Source organism: Nyctereutes procyonoides, unplaced genomic scaffold (genome assembly GCF_905146905.1).
Source record: "Nyctereutes procyonoides isolate TBG_1078 unplaced genomic scaffold, NYPRO_anot_genome, whole genome shotgun sequence".
Taxonomy (NCBI): Eukaryota; Metazoa; Chordata; class Mammalia; order Carnivora; family Canidae; genus Nyctereutes; species Nyctereutes procyonoides.
Window position 1 is genome coordinate 3,055,311 of NW_026575037.1, and position 15,244 is coordinate 3,070,554.

Here is a 15,244-nt window from a genome sequence, read left to right on the forward strand (position 1 = left end):
CAAAACAGGCTTTATGAAATGTGCTATAATAGAACCCAGGAAACAGATTGGCAAAGCCTAAGAAGCAGACTGGACATTACATTCTGATAAAACTACTAATGCAACAGAGCTTATAGAGACGGTTGTTCTACTTAGTAGAAATGTCATAAAAATCTATACAGGAAACGTGACCATGTTTCTGGTTCTTGTGGAGGAATGAGAAGAAATGTGGCCAGTGAGGGTCATTCTAGCTCTCTGACTTGCCTTTGACCAAGGGGTTGCTTTCTGACTGCCGAGGGGAGGGGTCCTCTCAGAGTATGGAGGAGTCTGCTTTATTTCCATTAGTTGCAAGATGGTTTCCTAGATGTCATCGCAGGGGGAGATTTCTAGCCAGACAGTAGATGATTATGCTGTCGTTGGATAAGAGCCCATATTGATTAATCTAGACAAGAAAAATAATCTTTTGCCCTCACACTGCACTTTTTTTTTTTTGAACTTTAAAAGTACTTTCATTGCATTGATCGCATTTTTGTCCTGACTACTCTGTGAAGTGGGGCAGGCATCATTATCATGATTTTTCCAGACGAGGAAACTGACATCCTGAGGAATTGGTTTCGGGTCACCGGGGTGGGTAAGGGACAGCCCGAACCAGCGCCGGTGGTTCCCAGCCCTCCACCCGCGCCCTGAGGCTGGCAGGGGATTCACCTGCTGGGTGGGCGCAGCCACTTCCCTGGGGCAGCTCAGGCCTAGACTGTGGCAGAGGGTGGTACCTAGACTGCAGGTGCCCCCAGCCAGGGGTCTGCTCAGGGGCCAGGGTACCTGCAGTGCCATTGTAGCCTCCTAGACGCAGCTTGTACAGGCTTCTAGCATCCTCCACGGAGAACTTGTCGTAGTAGGCGAAGGCAGCCTCCTGGCCGTCCCGCATGTCCACGCGCAGCTCGTAGCGGCCCTGGGATGTGATCCTGTGTATGTTGTCCAGCCCTGTGGGGAAGAGCCGAGGATGCAGGTGGATGGGAGGGAGGCGGGACCGTGGCCTTGTCCTGGATGTTATGGAGGAGGAAGGGGAGGCGGATTGCTTTTGCCCTCAGCCTATCTCAGGCCGTTTATCAGACAGACCTTGCCAGACTCAGAAATTCCTCCTGCAAAAAGACAAGCCCTGGTCTGCTGATGGGTTTCTGCCGCAGGTCAGCTCGGGGTCCTAACAGCCAGTCTTGACTCAGGAATAGACAAGCCTTGAGCCTCAGGATTCCCGGCCCTGTCCCTTCCCACCTTCCACTCCGAACCATGGTGTTGGCTGAAAATGACAAGAGGCATTACGTGGGCATGCAGCCTTTGGTGTGGGTGGTAGGAGGCCAGAGGTAGAAACACTGATCAGAGGAGTTCAGGACTGGTGCTAGGAGCGCGGGAGAGCCAGGCATCCTAGCATCATCGCCGTTTGCAGATAGGCTGCAAAGGGTCTTCTGTTCGTCTTGCATTACACAGCCTCACCCTTTCTCAGCCTCCAGCCTTCCTGGGGTTCCTATAGCCAAGTCAGGGGATGTTGCCATTTGTCTAATCTACCTGCTGCAGCTTGCATTGCCCCCTCTGCACTGGTCTTCTGGGTGGTTATATTCACCCATCTGCTTCTCTTTGGGCTCTAAGCTTCCAAGGGCCTTGGTCTAATAAATCCTCATAAGGTGCAAACCTCTGTGAGCCCACATCCTCCTCGGTGATGTTTTCTCCTATCTATTCCGTCGTTCTGTTGTCCGCTTGCCCTGGCTGGCTGTACTCCGGGACTTTCTGATTTTGACCTACCTGTCCAGACTTTGAACCACTCACCTTGCCTTGCTGGTGATCTCTGATCTCCTCCCGATTTCTATCTGCCTACTGAACCGAGGTCCTCTTGCTTTGCTGTCATACCTGATATCTATCAGAGTAGCCCCATGATGAGAATAAAAGAATCGTGGAGATGAAAGGGAATTTAGAGATTACTTAGGCTAATCTCTTTGTGGAAAAAGAAGTAATATTATTAGCCAAGGGCCACCTGGGTCTTTCTGTTTCCCTATCCTGTTTGAGATTTAAAGCTTCACATTGATTATAAATTGAAGGCTGTTTGCTGTTTGCTGGGTTGCTGACCCAAAACCTACCCTAGATTTGTGCTTGTGTGGATGTAGTGAATCCTGAGGGTGCCTGTCCAGATGCCCATAATAGATGGTGGGCATATGCCCCAGCAGCTACATGTGTTGGCTACTAACAGCTCACGGCTGCCTTCTTTGTAGATAATTGCCCTTGACCAAATAGGAGCCACTTCCCCTTGGAAGCTACCTTCTCCTTCCCCTGTGCCTTGAAGCAGACCTTTCTTTATTAATGCCTGGTATAGGGGGTACAAAAGGCCAGCCCCCTGTCCTGGTGGGGACCAACTCTGAGGAGCAGTTCATGATCCAGAGTTTCCCTGAGGATCATACTGAAGATCATCTCTTACCAAAACCACATTTTTGCACATTTTTCTTTGCTCTATCTAGCTTCCTCCATTCCCCTGCTCCTGAGAACACTCCCTGAATAAATCTCTTGATTTATTTATTTATTGATTGTCTCTGGCTCTGCTTCTGGGGAACTTAGGATACAAACCATGGGTCATAGTTACCCTCAACCTGAGTATTGCTGCCCTACTACAGATCACCAGGCCATGCCTCTGTTTAAGAGTCCTCACTGGCTCCCCATTACCTATGACATGATGTCAAGACTTCTTTTCCTGGCTTTAGGTACCATAATGTGCCTTCATTCAACCCACCCACCCTCATTTTCTTATTTCCCTGACCTGCACCTTTCCTCTGGTTGGATGGTTTCTTTACTATCCCATTTACACATGTCAGAACAATCCCCGCTTTCCCTCTTTTCCTGTCCCCTTCCCTCCTGCATTCTCCTGGCTCATTGCCCAGTGCCTCCTCCAAAGCTGACCTCTCCCCTCTCTGAGTATCTGTGCCTTCTCATTGGTAGTTCATAGATTGGTCCAGTGTTTCTCAGTGTGGGGTGGCATCTCTCATGATCTGAGAAATATTTTGGGAATAGGACTAACAAACCTTAAACATATTGGGAGAAAGGTGTTCTCCAAATTCTCTTTCTTAATAGTTGAAGGAGAAATCTTAACTTGCATCCTAACCCTGACTCCCCGTCTCAGCTTGGTTCTAGTACTTTGTGGTGAACACCCAACACTTGCTAACTTTCATTTGTACCACCTACAGCAACATCAAGCTTGGAGTCCCCGGATTCAACTGTTGTTTGGGATGCCTGGGTGGCTCAGTGGTTGAGCGTCTGCCCTTGGATCAGGTCATGATCCCCGGGTCCTGGGATTGAGTTCTGCAACAGGCTCACCACAGGGAGCCTGCTTTTCCCTCTGCCTATATCTCTGCCTCTCTCTGCGTGTCTCATGAATAAATAAATAAATAAAGTCTTTTAAAAATACCTGTCATTTATTAATATGAATATTGTTTTCTCTTCATTGTATTAATTTTTAAGGCTCCCTTTTGTTTTGGCACAAAATAATTAGGTTTCCATTTTGGGAAATGCTATAAAGTTTCTTTCACAAAACAGTAGATTTAATTAAATAAAGCAAGCGATATAGAGAAAATTTAAGTGCACGGTAGTTTAGCTAACTTCACAGATAATGGAAAAATCATGGTAGTGGTGCATCATGGCTGAGGTCTGGGGACAAGCCCTGTCTGCCGGTTTGTGCACACTGTACTTGTCTCTCAAGCTGTATGCAAACTCCTAGAAGGTAAAAGTACTTCCTATTCATATTGTCTCTCAATGTTCTTACACTGCAGTTTTATTACCTACGTCAGTCAATGCAGATCTGGGCACCTAATAGATACTCGATAAATTCTTAACCTTGACTGGTGCCTACACTTTGAGTACCTACCATCTCAGGCACTATAACAGGCAATGGGATTAGAAGATGACTAAAATGTGGTCCCACTCCTGAAAGAAGTTTACATAGTATAGTCAAGAGAGACAGAGAGAAAAATGGATACTGTGCCATTTCTCCCACAGGCAAAGGGTGAGAACATTGGGCAGGATAGGTTCTATGGAAAAAGAGGAGTTTAGTTGGGTCTTTGAATATCCACAGATGGGCACCCAGGTGTACAGGACAGGGAGATGGTGGGCTGGTAGGTATTCTTTGCAGCGGAAGCATCAGTGATTCTGAATGTTTGGAGTTTGGTGTTGGTGTGTGAATGGGGGTGAGGTGAGAGGAGTGAGGTACTTGGTGGTGGGGAGCAGGCTCCAGGGGTAGATTAGAGAGGGCCTTGGAGCTCTGCTAAGGTGTTCGGCTTTCACCTGGTGGTGATTAGGAGTCACTGAAAGGGTTTACAAATGAGGTTAACCACTGTTCAGATTTTGGGTGTGAGGAAGATGGCCATGTGGACAATGGAGCAGTCCTGGAGGCCAGGAGATCAGATAGGGAACTGTCGTGTGAGCATCCAGCAGAAAGACAGTGAGGCCCAGGTGACATGGTGACAGGGACATAGAGAGGAGACCACAAAAACGGAACCCGGTTATTCACCTGTCCCCCTGCCTCCCTATATGGAAACCTAACCAAGAGGGAGACGCAGGTAATCTATATACTGCTTTCCAGGATTGGCACCTCTGCCACCTGCCTGGGCGGGGTGTGTATTCACCTTCTCACCCCAGTTCAGTTCTCAGTGTGTACCTCCTGCTTGTGTCAGACCTCTAGGAGATAGCAGGACACCTCCAAGGCTGTTTTCATTTTTCTCTTCCCTTGTCAAGTCAGGTAACAACATTCCTCCAGGAAGCTGGGGCAGGGTCACTGCCTCCTTTCTCTCCTGAGCTGCAGGCTGGCTGGGGGTCCTCGGTTTCTGAGAAGTGACAGGCCAGCTGGCTGTAGCCTGCTCCCCCCTCCCAGCCCCCACCAGGCAGCTCACTTCCTCTGTCAAGACCCATCAGCATAAGAGACTATTAATGAGGATGGGAAGAGACAGAGCAAAGAGGAAAACACCACAAGAAGATAAAAACAGATCAATAGTGGAGCCAAACAGAGCAAGAGGTACTGAAAGCAATTCACGAGCTGTCAAGTTCTCAACAGACTCGGTGTTTCTGATCATCCGAGATGGACACAGAAAGGAGAGAGATGGACAAAAAGCCAGAGCAGGGTTCCAAGGGGAAGCACAAAGGAGGATTACCCAGCCAAAACTCATCCTCCAGGTTCCCGAAGCCAACACGGTACTCAGCCCATTTCCGGAAAAAGTCAGTTTGGCCATTCTGTCGTCTCTGGAACACCTGTGAGGGAGAAAGGAGCAGAAATAAAGTGATGCTAAAGAAAATAAAATCTCATGAGTAAAACCGCTGTAACCGAGTTTTCGATCTGCCATGACAAAGATGCTCAGATAAGGAACATTGCAGCACAGAGCCCGGTATCCACACGGCCGTTTTCATAGGAGATGCTCAGAGCTCTTCTCTTGAAGTGCATCATTCTTGATGAATAGGCCAGGGTGCGATGTTGACACTAATTTGCACCCCTGCAATGTAGGAAGGATCCAGGATACGTGTCAAGCCCCCAAATAGTCAAGGGGAAATCGGCTAGACTCTCAAATAATCTTTTTTTGTAGCACAGAGTGCAATAGAAAGCATTTCTCACCAAAAGCACAGGACTAACTTCAAAATCAGCTAGTAACTGTCATCATCCTATTGCAGGCAAAGCAACTACATATCATTCACTTTCTGAGCTGTTTAGGTGCTAATTTCATCTAACCTCCAATGCATCAGCCTCGGCTTCAATTTCCAATTATGCTTTAAGAAGGAGGCACAAATATGTCAGAAACATAGAAGAAAATGTCTACCAAGAGTAGCTTATGAGCACATCCACCATTTAGCTCCATTAAAAATCTATCCATTTTGCACCAAGAAAAAATCCAGTGCTGTGTGTTAGGAGTGCCAGAGGGGGATCCACAGGAGGGCAGTGGGGCTGCATGCATGGAGGAACTCAGCTAATGCTGGGCTGCTTTAGGGTCAAGTTGTGGGAACTTTCCTGTACGCATAGTGGGCTGCACTGCTCAGTGGGGCCATTGTGAAGCTGTCCTTTCTCTTCTCTTGGTATTGCCCTATTAGACGTGGAAGGAGAGTCTTCTCTCTTTCCCTGATCACTGGTGCATCTTGAAGGCTGTGGCAGCTCTGGGGAAGAACCAAGGAGGCCAGGGAAGATGGGGGCAGGGGTGGCCTTTGTAACTAGAGATGGCTATCCGTGCTCTGCCCCTTATCTGCTCCCCCATATGCAGTCCTCCCATAGACCTCTCCACTGGGGCTTACTTCTTCCTGTAGAGGACCCCTCTCCTACAGCGAATCCACCCCCTCTACTTCTTTACTATTGCTGCAGCCTTCAGCAGGCAAGACCTCTGAGCTTTTCTGAGCCACTACTCCCTTTCCCCGGCACCCTGCTGCATTAACTATTCTTGCAGAAGGAACAAAAGGGGCCCCTTCATTGGGCCAGGCCACTGCTGCCTCTATATGCTTAATCCTTACAGTGCTTGGCCACATCTCTGACTGGGTTGCTGAACAAAGGCCCAGAAGCAATGAAGAGCCCAAACATGGACAGATAGGGGATGGAGGAGGACTGGCCAGAGGAAGGTGAGATTTGGATCCATAAGCATTGAGCCACATGGATTAGACACCAAGGATGTTTGTATGCATGGAGAATAGCCATATATACTTACAATCCATCCACCCCCATCCGTGGTCATGTCGCAGTACACCTGTAACTTCCGGCTTAGCTCTCCATTGAGAAAAATGGTGTAAACCCCACTCAGAGTGTCTCCATTCATCAAATGCTGGGCACAGTCTTGAGGATGAGGAAACACTCGGCCCCCTGCATAGGAAAAGAGGCAATTTCCAGAAAGGATCCATTGTCCTACCATGTGTAATGACTCCTTGGATTGGGGAAGATTATAGAGAACCTTGTGGTACTTCATTAAGAGCTGTAAGGAATCTTCACTGGATCTCAAGCAGTGCTTGGGAACCTTGCATCGTCCTACATTCCCCATCTCTGATGTTGGATTTATCAAACAATATACAGTTTTACTCTATCTGAGGACCAAAGATCTGGGCTCACAGTTTGGCTCCTTCTCTTACCTATTTGTTTAGCTTTAGGTAAATGTCGTGACTTCCCTGGGTATCAGTTTTCTTATCAGTAAAATGGGGCTAGTAAAAATATCCCCCAACACACTTTCACCCTTGGTGAAATGCAGCTAGTAGGGTTACTCAGATGATGATTACAGATGCATGGGCCATAATAGATGACTGTAGGGCCCACCTTTCTTTCTTTCTTTCTTTCTTTCTTTCTTTCTTTCTTTCTTTCAATACTTTATTTATTTATTTATTTATTTATTTATTTATTTATTTATTTATGGAGAGAAAGTGTGTGCATGACCAGGGAGGAGCGGAGGGAGAGGGAGAGAGAATCTCAAGCAGACTCCATGCTGAGTGTGGAGCCCAACACACGACTTGATTTCACAATCCCAATATCATGACCTGAACTGAAATCAAGAGTTGGATACCCAACCAACTGAGCCACCCAGGTGCCCCAGTATGCCCCCCCCCTTTCAAAAGGATGACAGATATTAAACAAAAACCTTCTGTCATCCTCACAGCAGCATGAAGGAATACCTAAACAAGTTCAGAGTTAGCCAGATGATGGATCTCTACTCCTTGCACAAAATAATTTCCTGATTGGACTAAACAATCAAATGGCCATGTCTTACACAGTTCAGTTTAAGTTTAAGGAAAGGGCAGGGGAAATAAATTGCTGCTCATCTTTCAGAGAGAACAGCTCAATTTGTAGAACAATATCTAATTAGCTAAAAGAGAAGCTTAAATCATGTATCTTGAAGAGCTTAGCTTCGGGGCAAATTTTAATGCTTAGCAGGCAAGCCAAGAAGCAGAGATCCCACTGGAGGAAATTTCTGGACTGCAGGAGTGGAAAGAGCGAGTAAAAGGCAGAGCTTGCCATGTAAAGAAAAGCGGTGTGGGTGCTCTGTAGATATAATGATGTTCAGGGTCAATGAAATGCGGTTGATGTGGTTTCACATCCTTGAACTGCTGCAGTTTCGAAGAGGCTAGGTAGGGATCTCGTGTGTCAGTCACTACAGTGTCCCCTAGTGGTAGCACTGGTGCACTACAGGTGTGCCAGAGGGCCACTGACGGAGATCGAGTCCACTGATGGAGAGGGGGATCAGAGCCAAGGGGCCAGCATAATGCCACACAGGGAAGGCGATGTAACATCCTCACTGAACACCCTGATCATCTAGGGTTCTTGTCACAGATCATCTGTGAAGCATCCTGTGTTAGGAAGAGGTCGTCAGGGTTCAGTAGATCTGTTAACTCCAAGCACTGGGACTGTTCAACGTGCTGCCATTCCATGGTCAAGGCTTGCTCCCACGTAAGGTAGCTTAGAACAAGGGCACTGCCTATTTCAGGTGTGTTTGCACCAGGGAGTAACAATACATTCCTGTAGAACTTGTACTTGGACAAGGTGTGTTTTAGTTTTATGTAATTCTTGCAAGAAACTTGGAGAGAAAGGCAGATTGTTACAGATCAGATTATTATTTTGCAAACAAGGAAACTGCACTCAGCAAGATCGCACAACTTCCACAAGTCACCTGAATTCAAGTTGTGAGACCACAAGTTAAGTGCCACTTGCACCTGACTGAACAAGGAATGTAACATGCATACAGTTTGCAGGAGCTACATCTATCCATACAGTAAAGGATTAATTGATGTCTTTTTTTATCTGACAAGCATATGAAACTGCAAAGGTTAAAGTTACCTCAAAAAGTTCTATGTTCAGGTTAAATATCTTTATCCCCCAAACTGATTTTCTGAAATAGCTGCAGAAAATCTCTAAGCTTTCATCTGCAGGACATCCTAGAGCCTGATGGAGTTCTTGATCTCATGTGTTCCTAGAGGTTACAATTATGTTTCAGGGAACAGGTGCAAGTGAGCTCCTATCTCTCCCCCTGTTACTTTTGGGACACTGTGATCATGTCCTGGATCCCAGGCCTTTCTCCACTTGGTCTCTGCAGCAACCTACCTATTTACCTTCCTTTCTCCGTTCTTCTCTTGTTGCTTGATTTTCTCATTTTATAAGATCAGCACAAAATATTCTTGGGCTTCAGCTCACTCCTACCTTATTCATTAAATAGCCCTTTTCTTCTTAATTAATTTATCTCCTTTAAAGGCGCCAGAACTCCCATCCACCCCCCGCCAATATCCAATGTCTTCCTCCAAACCTCAAATGATGACCTTGTATAAATACCCATATGAAACCAAACCAAACTTCAGAATGGTAAGTAAATGATGTTTTATAGGTTTCTTCATCCTGATGATGTAGATTACTTAATATTAAGTTATTGAGACTTTAAAAAGTTCAAGCACATTAGTTGCCTTAAATGTAGACCTACCAAAAACAAATATAGTAATTGAGATGACTTGCCTGGAGAAATTTTTAAATATCTGAAAGAGTATTAGACAAAAAAAGGGGATTCATGGTTTTTAGTTAGAAAATGGGAATAAAATCAATGTAAAAAAAAAGGTGTCAAAGGTGTCAAAAGTTTGTATGAGATGAAACTCCCAGACTGCACCGTGAGAGAGGAAGGGCTGTGTTTTCATCCTGCTGGGCCCCCACACTGGGCTGGTTGGTGGAGATGCTTACCAAATGCGTTCAGGGCTGACACATAGTTGCTGGGTGCACTTGTCTTACCTTTGACAAATTGCAAGGCCACCTGATTGTTTCTAGATTTGATTTAGTCTGTGGCATTAATGGAAAGACAATCCACAAGCATTTTGCCTGAGCGGAATATCAGGAGCAGTGACTGGGATTTTAATATCCTGGGCACTTGGAGAAGACACATCTACAATAAAATCACTCCTCTCCACCCCTCTCTGGTCCTCAGTATTGCCAGAGTTTGGCCTGACAGCACTAGTCCTTAATCAAATCATTATTCCTTTTCACCAGATGAGAGGAGGCAGAGACTCATAAACTGTTCCCACACAGGGACTTTATTAAAATTCAGATTCCGGGGTTCTGTGGCAGATGAACAGAATGTTGAGGGGGTGGTTGGCAGGGAATCGGTGTCTTACTAGATCTCCTCAGATGAATCTGAAGAGCAGCTGGATTTGAACCCCACTCTTTCTCTGGTACATTTTCCTCTTCTCATAGAAGTCAAGAGGTGGAATTGGTAAGCTAGACTACGCCCCCGATGCCCCTGGAGGTTTGCTTTCTCTTCCTAGGTCCTATGCTTTAGTGACTAGACTGAATGTCTTGGTCTCTCTATCTCTCCCTCCCTCCCCTCTTTCCTTCTCTTCTTTCCCTTTCTCCCTTTCCTCTCCTATCTTTCCCAGTAGGTATGTTTTTTTTTTAAAATATTTATCTATTTATCAGAAAGAGAGAGAGACCATGAGTGAGCATGGGGGGGAGGGGCAGAGGGAGAGAAGAGAGAGAATCTTAAGCAGACACCCCCCCAAACACAGAGCCTGACACAATGCTTGATCTCATGACCACAAGATTCTGACCTGAGCAGAAATCAAGAGTCAGACACTTAACTGACGGAGCCACCTATGTGCCCCCCAGTAGGTATGTCTTGGGTGAGCTGGTCCCAAGATTTAGAGTGGGTGCCATGGGAAAGAGAGGGAATAAGAGATCCTGTTTATCCTTGAGTTTAAGCCTTGTTTTCTCATTAAATTCCGTTTTGAGGGCTGTTAGACCTTGGCTTAGTTAATTATAAAGAACACACTGATTCCTGCTTTTCTGTGTTCCTTGTGTATATACTATGATTTCATACATTCTTAGGAGATTATCATGACAGATTTTAGGCATCTCTAGCTCTCTGGATATCATGCCATCTAATATAACCCTAATAGAGATCATTCTAATAATTCTTCCCAAGGCAGAAGTTTTAGGACCAAGAACAAAACTGGAAGGCTTTTATTTCCTTTGATATAATAACTGGGGCCTGGCCTGACAAAGGCCTTTCCTTTTTTTTTTTTTTTTTTATAAAGCACAAGCTGTGGTGATTACCAAGTTAAGAGGAAAGCAATGCCAAGTGATTGGTACACTGAAATGTCTCATGGTTAAGTGTTTCTGGATGTAATTGTGAGATCAACAGGACTGGGGCACTCACCGGAAGAATTGCTCAGAAATTGGTTTGTGTTGGGCATCCGAAGGCTGAGTGCTGAGTGGGGTGAAGTGAGCTACGTGACACACAGCACAATCAGATAACCCCCAGCTGGCTAGGAGTAAAGGAAGAGACTTTTCTGTCCCTGCCTTATTCCTTACTAGTTTTGCGTTTCTTGGATGCAGTCTTTAAAATGGTCAGAGTTGATGGTTTTGGAGAGCATCTGCCTATTGCCCACTCTTACAATCAGGACCAAAGTCATAATGCCAGCATGTCTCTTGAGGACAGCCTCAGCAGATCTCCATGTAACTGTAGAGGAAAGTGTGCTGTTCCACTGAAGTAGAGGTGACTGCCTCTGGTCACCAGCACTTAATTGTTCTTCCCAAAAGTGTGTTTCTAGTTGGCAGGTTTGTGGAGGGCAGTCTGAGGTCATGGACAGGGCAAAGTTACTTCTTCAGCCCATATGGGCTGTGAAAACCTACCACTGTAGCCTCTTTAATAGCATCTTCTAATTCATTTACTTGTTTATTCTTTTATGTATTCATTCAACAAACATATAGGGGGCATCTGTTGGGTTCTAAATACTGGGATAAGAGATAGAAATATAAAAAATAAAAGGATGCAGTCCCATCTTTCAGGTTGTTCACACTTTACTCTGGTGGGAGAAACAGACAATTATACTCCCAAGTTCTAAGTGCTTTGGGAAAGAGACAAACATAGAGAGCTATCAAAACATGGCAGTGGGTGTGCAGTAAAGGTTGGGGCTGGAGGATGGGATGAGCGATGGAGCCTGGGATGGGGCAGGATTAGCAAGTGCTAATCAGAAAGCATTTTTTATTTTAGGAACTGATGTAAAATTAGCCACAAATTGGTGGGAAAAGGGTGTCCCAAAAAGCATGGCCTATTTAGGAAACTGCAGAGTTAGCCAGAAGCTGGGTTCAGTGGATGAGGGAGAGCCTCAGGGAGGTGAGCAGGGACTAGATATTGCCACTTAAGGAGTTGAGCTTTCTCAAGCAGGCAATAGAATGAAGAGATCATTGACAGACTTTAAACTCAGATTTTTAGCAAGATTATTCTTACTGTGGGGTGGAGAATGAATTAGATGGGGTAGGATTGGAGGTAAGACCCATTCAGGAGGGAATCTGGGAGGAGAGGTGACAAAAGCTTGTAAAGATGTAATAAAAATGGAGAATCAACTGAATAATAGACTACTTGGATACTTTTGTTTGAAGGATTACTGAGGAAGTTTCTCAAGCTCTGCAGACCACCTGCCTTCTGCCCACCATGAGCAAATGCAATAAGCTTCTGACTCTCTCTTTCAAAAATCAGCTGAAGGCACTCTGATAGAGAAATGTTCTGACATAATTTGCCTTATTTCTTGGATTCATTTATATCAGGAGACTCAGTTCCATCGCAGATTAGTTGATCACAGACTGGCAGCTGTCAGCCTAGCCCCTCTCTGTGGTTCTTGATTGGACATGGCAAGGAGAGGGCCTGGGTCATGGTAATGCTTCCTGCCTGGTCTTTTCCTGACATTCTGAACTTACTTATATCCATTGTCCATTTTTTAATGAGTGATTTTTTTTATATATATAATGTAGTTGTGATCCTGTCTCACTCTATCTCTCCCTTGCCAAAAACTCTCCAGTAGCTTCAATGCAATCGTTCCAATTGCAATGGCTTCTTGCAATTAGAAGAAAATCCAAAATCCTTATCTTGGCCTACAAATCCCTGCATGCTCTTCTCTTATTATGCCTTATATTTCCCACTCTCTCTTCCTGGTTTTCTCCCAATCTGCTGAATATGTCAAACTTTTTCCTCCTTTGGGGTATAGTAACTATTCTTACTATGTCTGGAATGCTCTTTGTGTAATTCACTTTTATCATTTGAGTCCTGGCTCAAATATCTCAGCTCAAAGGGATGCCTTTCCTGACCATCCTAGTTAAGGTCAGAGTCTATGATTGGGGAAGGAGGGAAGGAGGGGACAGTCAGAAAATGGTTCCTCCCGTATGAACTGTCCTAGAAGTTAGCTCTTCACATCTGTCCCTATTCCATTAATGTTTATTTTTTAATATTATCACTACTTAAAATTACCCTACTTCCTTCCTTTGTCTATTCCCAAATGCCTCATTCCCTTGAATGTAAGTTTAAGAAGGATAGGCATCTGGCTCACCTTGTTCATCCCTTTATCCTCAGAACTTAGAACAGTGTTTGACTCATGGTGGATGCTCAATCAGCATTTGTTAAATATATCATACCATGTGAGCACTATATCCACCCCTATGATTATGAAAAGGGAAATTAAAATTAGATTTTCTGAAAAGATTAGGGACAATACAATTAAAAATGGCCCAATCAAATCCTGTGTATAGTGACATATAAAGTCCTTCTGTAACATTCACAATGCCATCTTACAACCTATGGCAGAGGGTATTGACAAAATTCACTGCCCTCCCTATAGAGTGATCACACATCCCCACCCTACTAAATAGTATAGACAATTATATGTAAATAAATGTAAAAACTTAGAGGAAATGGACCATTTTCTCGAAAATCACCATCTACCAAAAGTCACCCACAATGAATGGATAATCTGAATAATATAACTATTGAAGAAATTGGATCTGTAGTTAAAACCTTTATAAAAAGAATCTTCAGGCCCAGCTAGCTTCATTATTAATTCTAGCAAACATTTAGAAAAGGAACATCACCAATTTTACACAATAGCTTCCAGAAAATAGAAGAGGAGGAAACATTTCCACCTCATTCAATAAGGCCAGGACTTATAAAAACTAGACAAAAATAGAACAAAAAAGGGAAAGTGTAGGTTAGAAAACTTTGAGGTTCTGTTTTTGCTTCTATACCACATTGTCATGGACTAATCATCACCTATCTCTTTACATGTACTTGGTTCCTCTCTAATGTACCCATAACAGACACAGCAGCTGAAAACTACAATGGAACATGAGCCCACTGGTGAAAATATCCAACATTAGAGAGTAAGACTACTCAGAAAGAAAGATCACAGGCAGTCTGACACCCATCACCTGATGAAGAACTACTAGAATAGAGGGTCCAAATTTAAATTAAGCATGATAGCTTTCTTTAAGGAAGTAAGGGAGGAATATTGACAATATGAAAAAAGAACAAAAATTATTAGTAATTAGTAAAAATATTACATATGAAAAATATAACAGTTGAAGGTAAGAGCACAATGGATGGAATGAATGGGGGATTTAGATTCAGCTGAACACAAATAAATGAATTGGGTAATCAGATTGAGGAACTTTCTGAACAGATTAAAAGTAGAGCTAAAGAAAAGAAACCATAAAGGCAAAGTTAAGAGATTTGGAGGAGTGAATATGCATTCCAACATCTAGCTAAAGGAGTCCTAAAAAGGAGAAATAAAAACAGAAAGAAATGTTTAAAGAAATAATGAAGATAAATATCTCAGAATTAAAGATAAAACATCTTAGATGTAAAGGGCTTTCAGAGTGTCAGACCAAAGATAAAAAGAAAAACAAAACCCAAACATATAGTGAAGTGGAAGACTATAAAATGGAAAGAAAAACATTCTAAAAGCTTCTAGAAAGAGCAGATGGCCTCCAGAGGGAAAAAGGACCAGACTGACATCAGACTTCTCAGTGGCAACACTGCATCTAAAAAGGCAATGGAATATTTTGAAAAAGGAAGGAAATAAATATTTGAAGCTGGCATTTTATACCTCCAATGTGATGGTGTGATTACAAAATGCTCTAAGCATATGAGATTTCATGAGATTTATTTTACAAAATCCTTTATGGAATATCTAGAGTAAGCACGCAATTCAGAGGAATGATAAATGCTAAAGATCTTAAAAGTAAGAGGGTGACTAAATACTTGAGTAAAATGTCTCATTTTTGCCTTAAATAAGAGATTATCATAAAAGAAGAGTAAAAAAAGAAAGCCTATTTATCACAACCCATAGCACAAATCTAAACAGGGTTTCTTTGGAGAAAGGTGAAAAGAGGGAGTGACAAGGAGTCCAGAGGGATTTGAGAACATGCTCAAGTACCCGGATTGCTTCAAGGAAGGTCTATTGATCTATTTAAGAAATCAACAGGGAC

At 43.9% G+C, this 15,244-nt stretch overlaps 1 protein-coding gene across 1 annotated transcript in view; it reads right to left on the reverse strand.

Annotated features, from left to right (window-relative positions):
- Positions 1-15,244, reverse strand: part of TNR (tenascin R) — a 403,205-nt gene that overhangs the window by 8,440 nt on the left and 379,521 nt on the right. The window contains exons 19-21 of the mRNA XM_055319547.1: positions 6,684-6,835; positions 5,157-5,253; positions 799-960 (exon numbers count right to left, since the gene is read on the reverse strand). Of these exons, the coding sequence (XP_055175522.1) occupies positions 799-960; positions 5,157-5,253; positions 6,684-6,835 (411 nt within the window). The remainder of the gene's footprint in view (positions 1-798; positions 961-5,156; positions 5,254-6,683; positions 6,836-15,244) is intronic.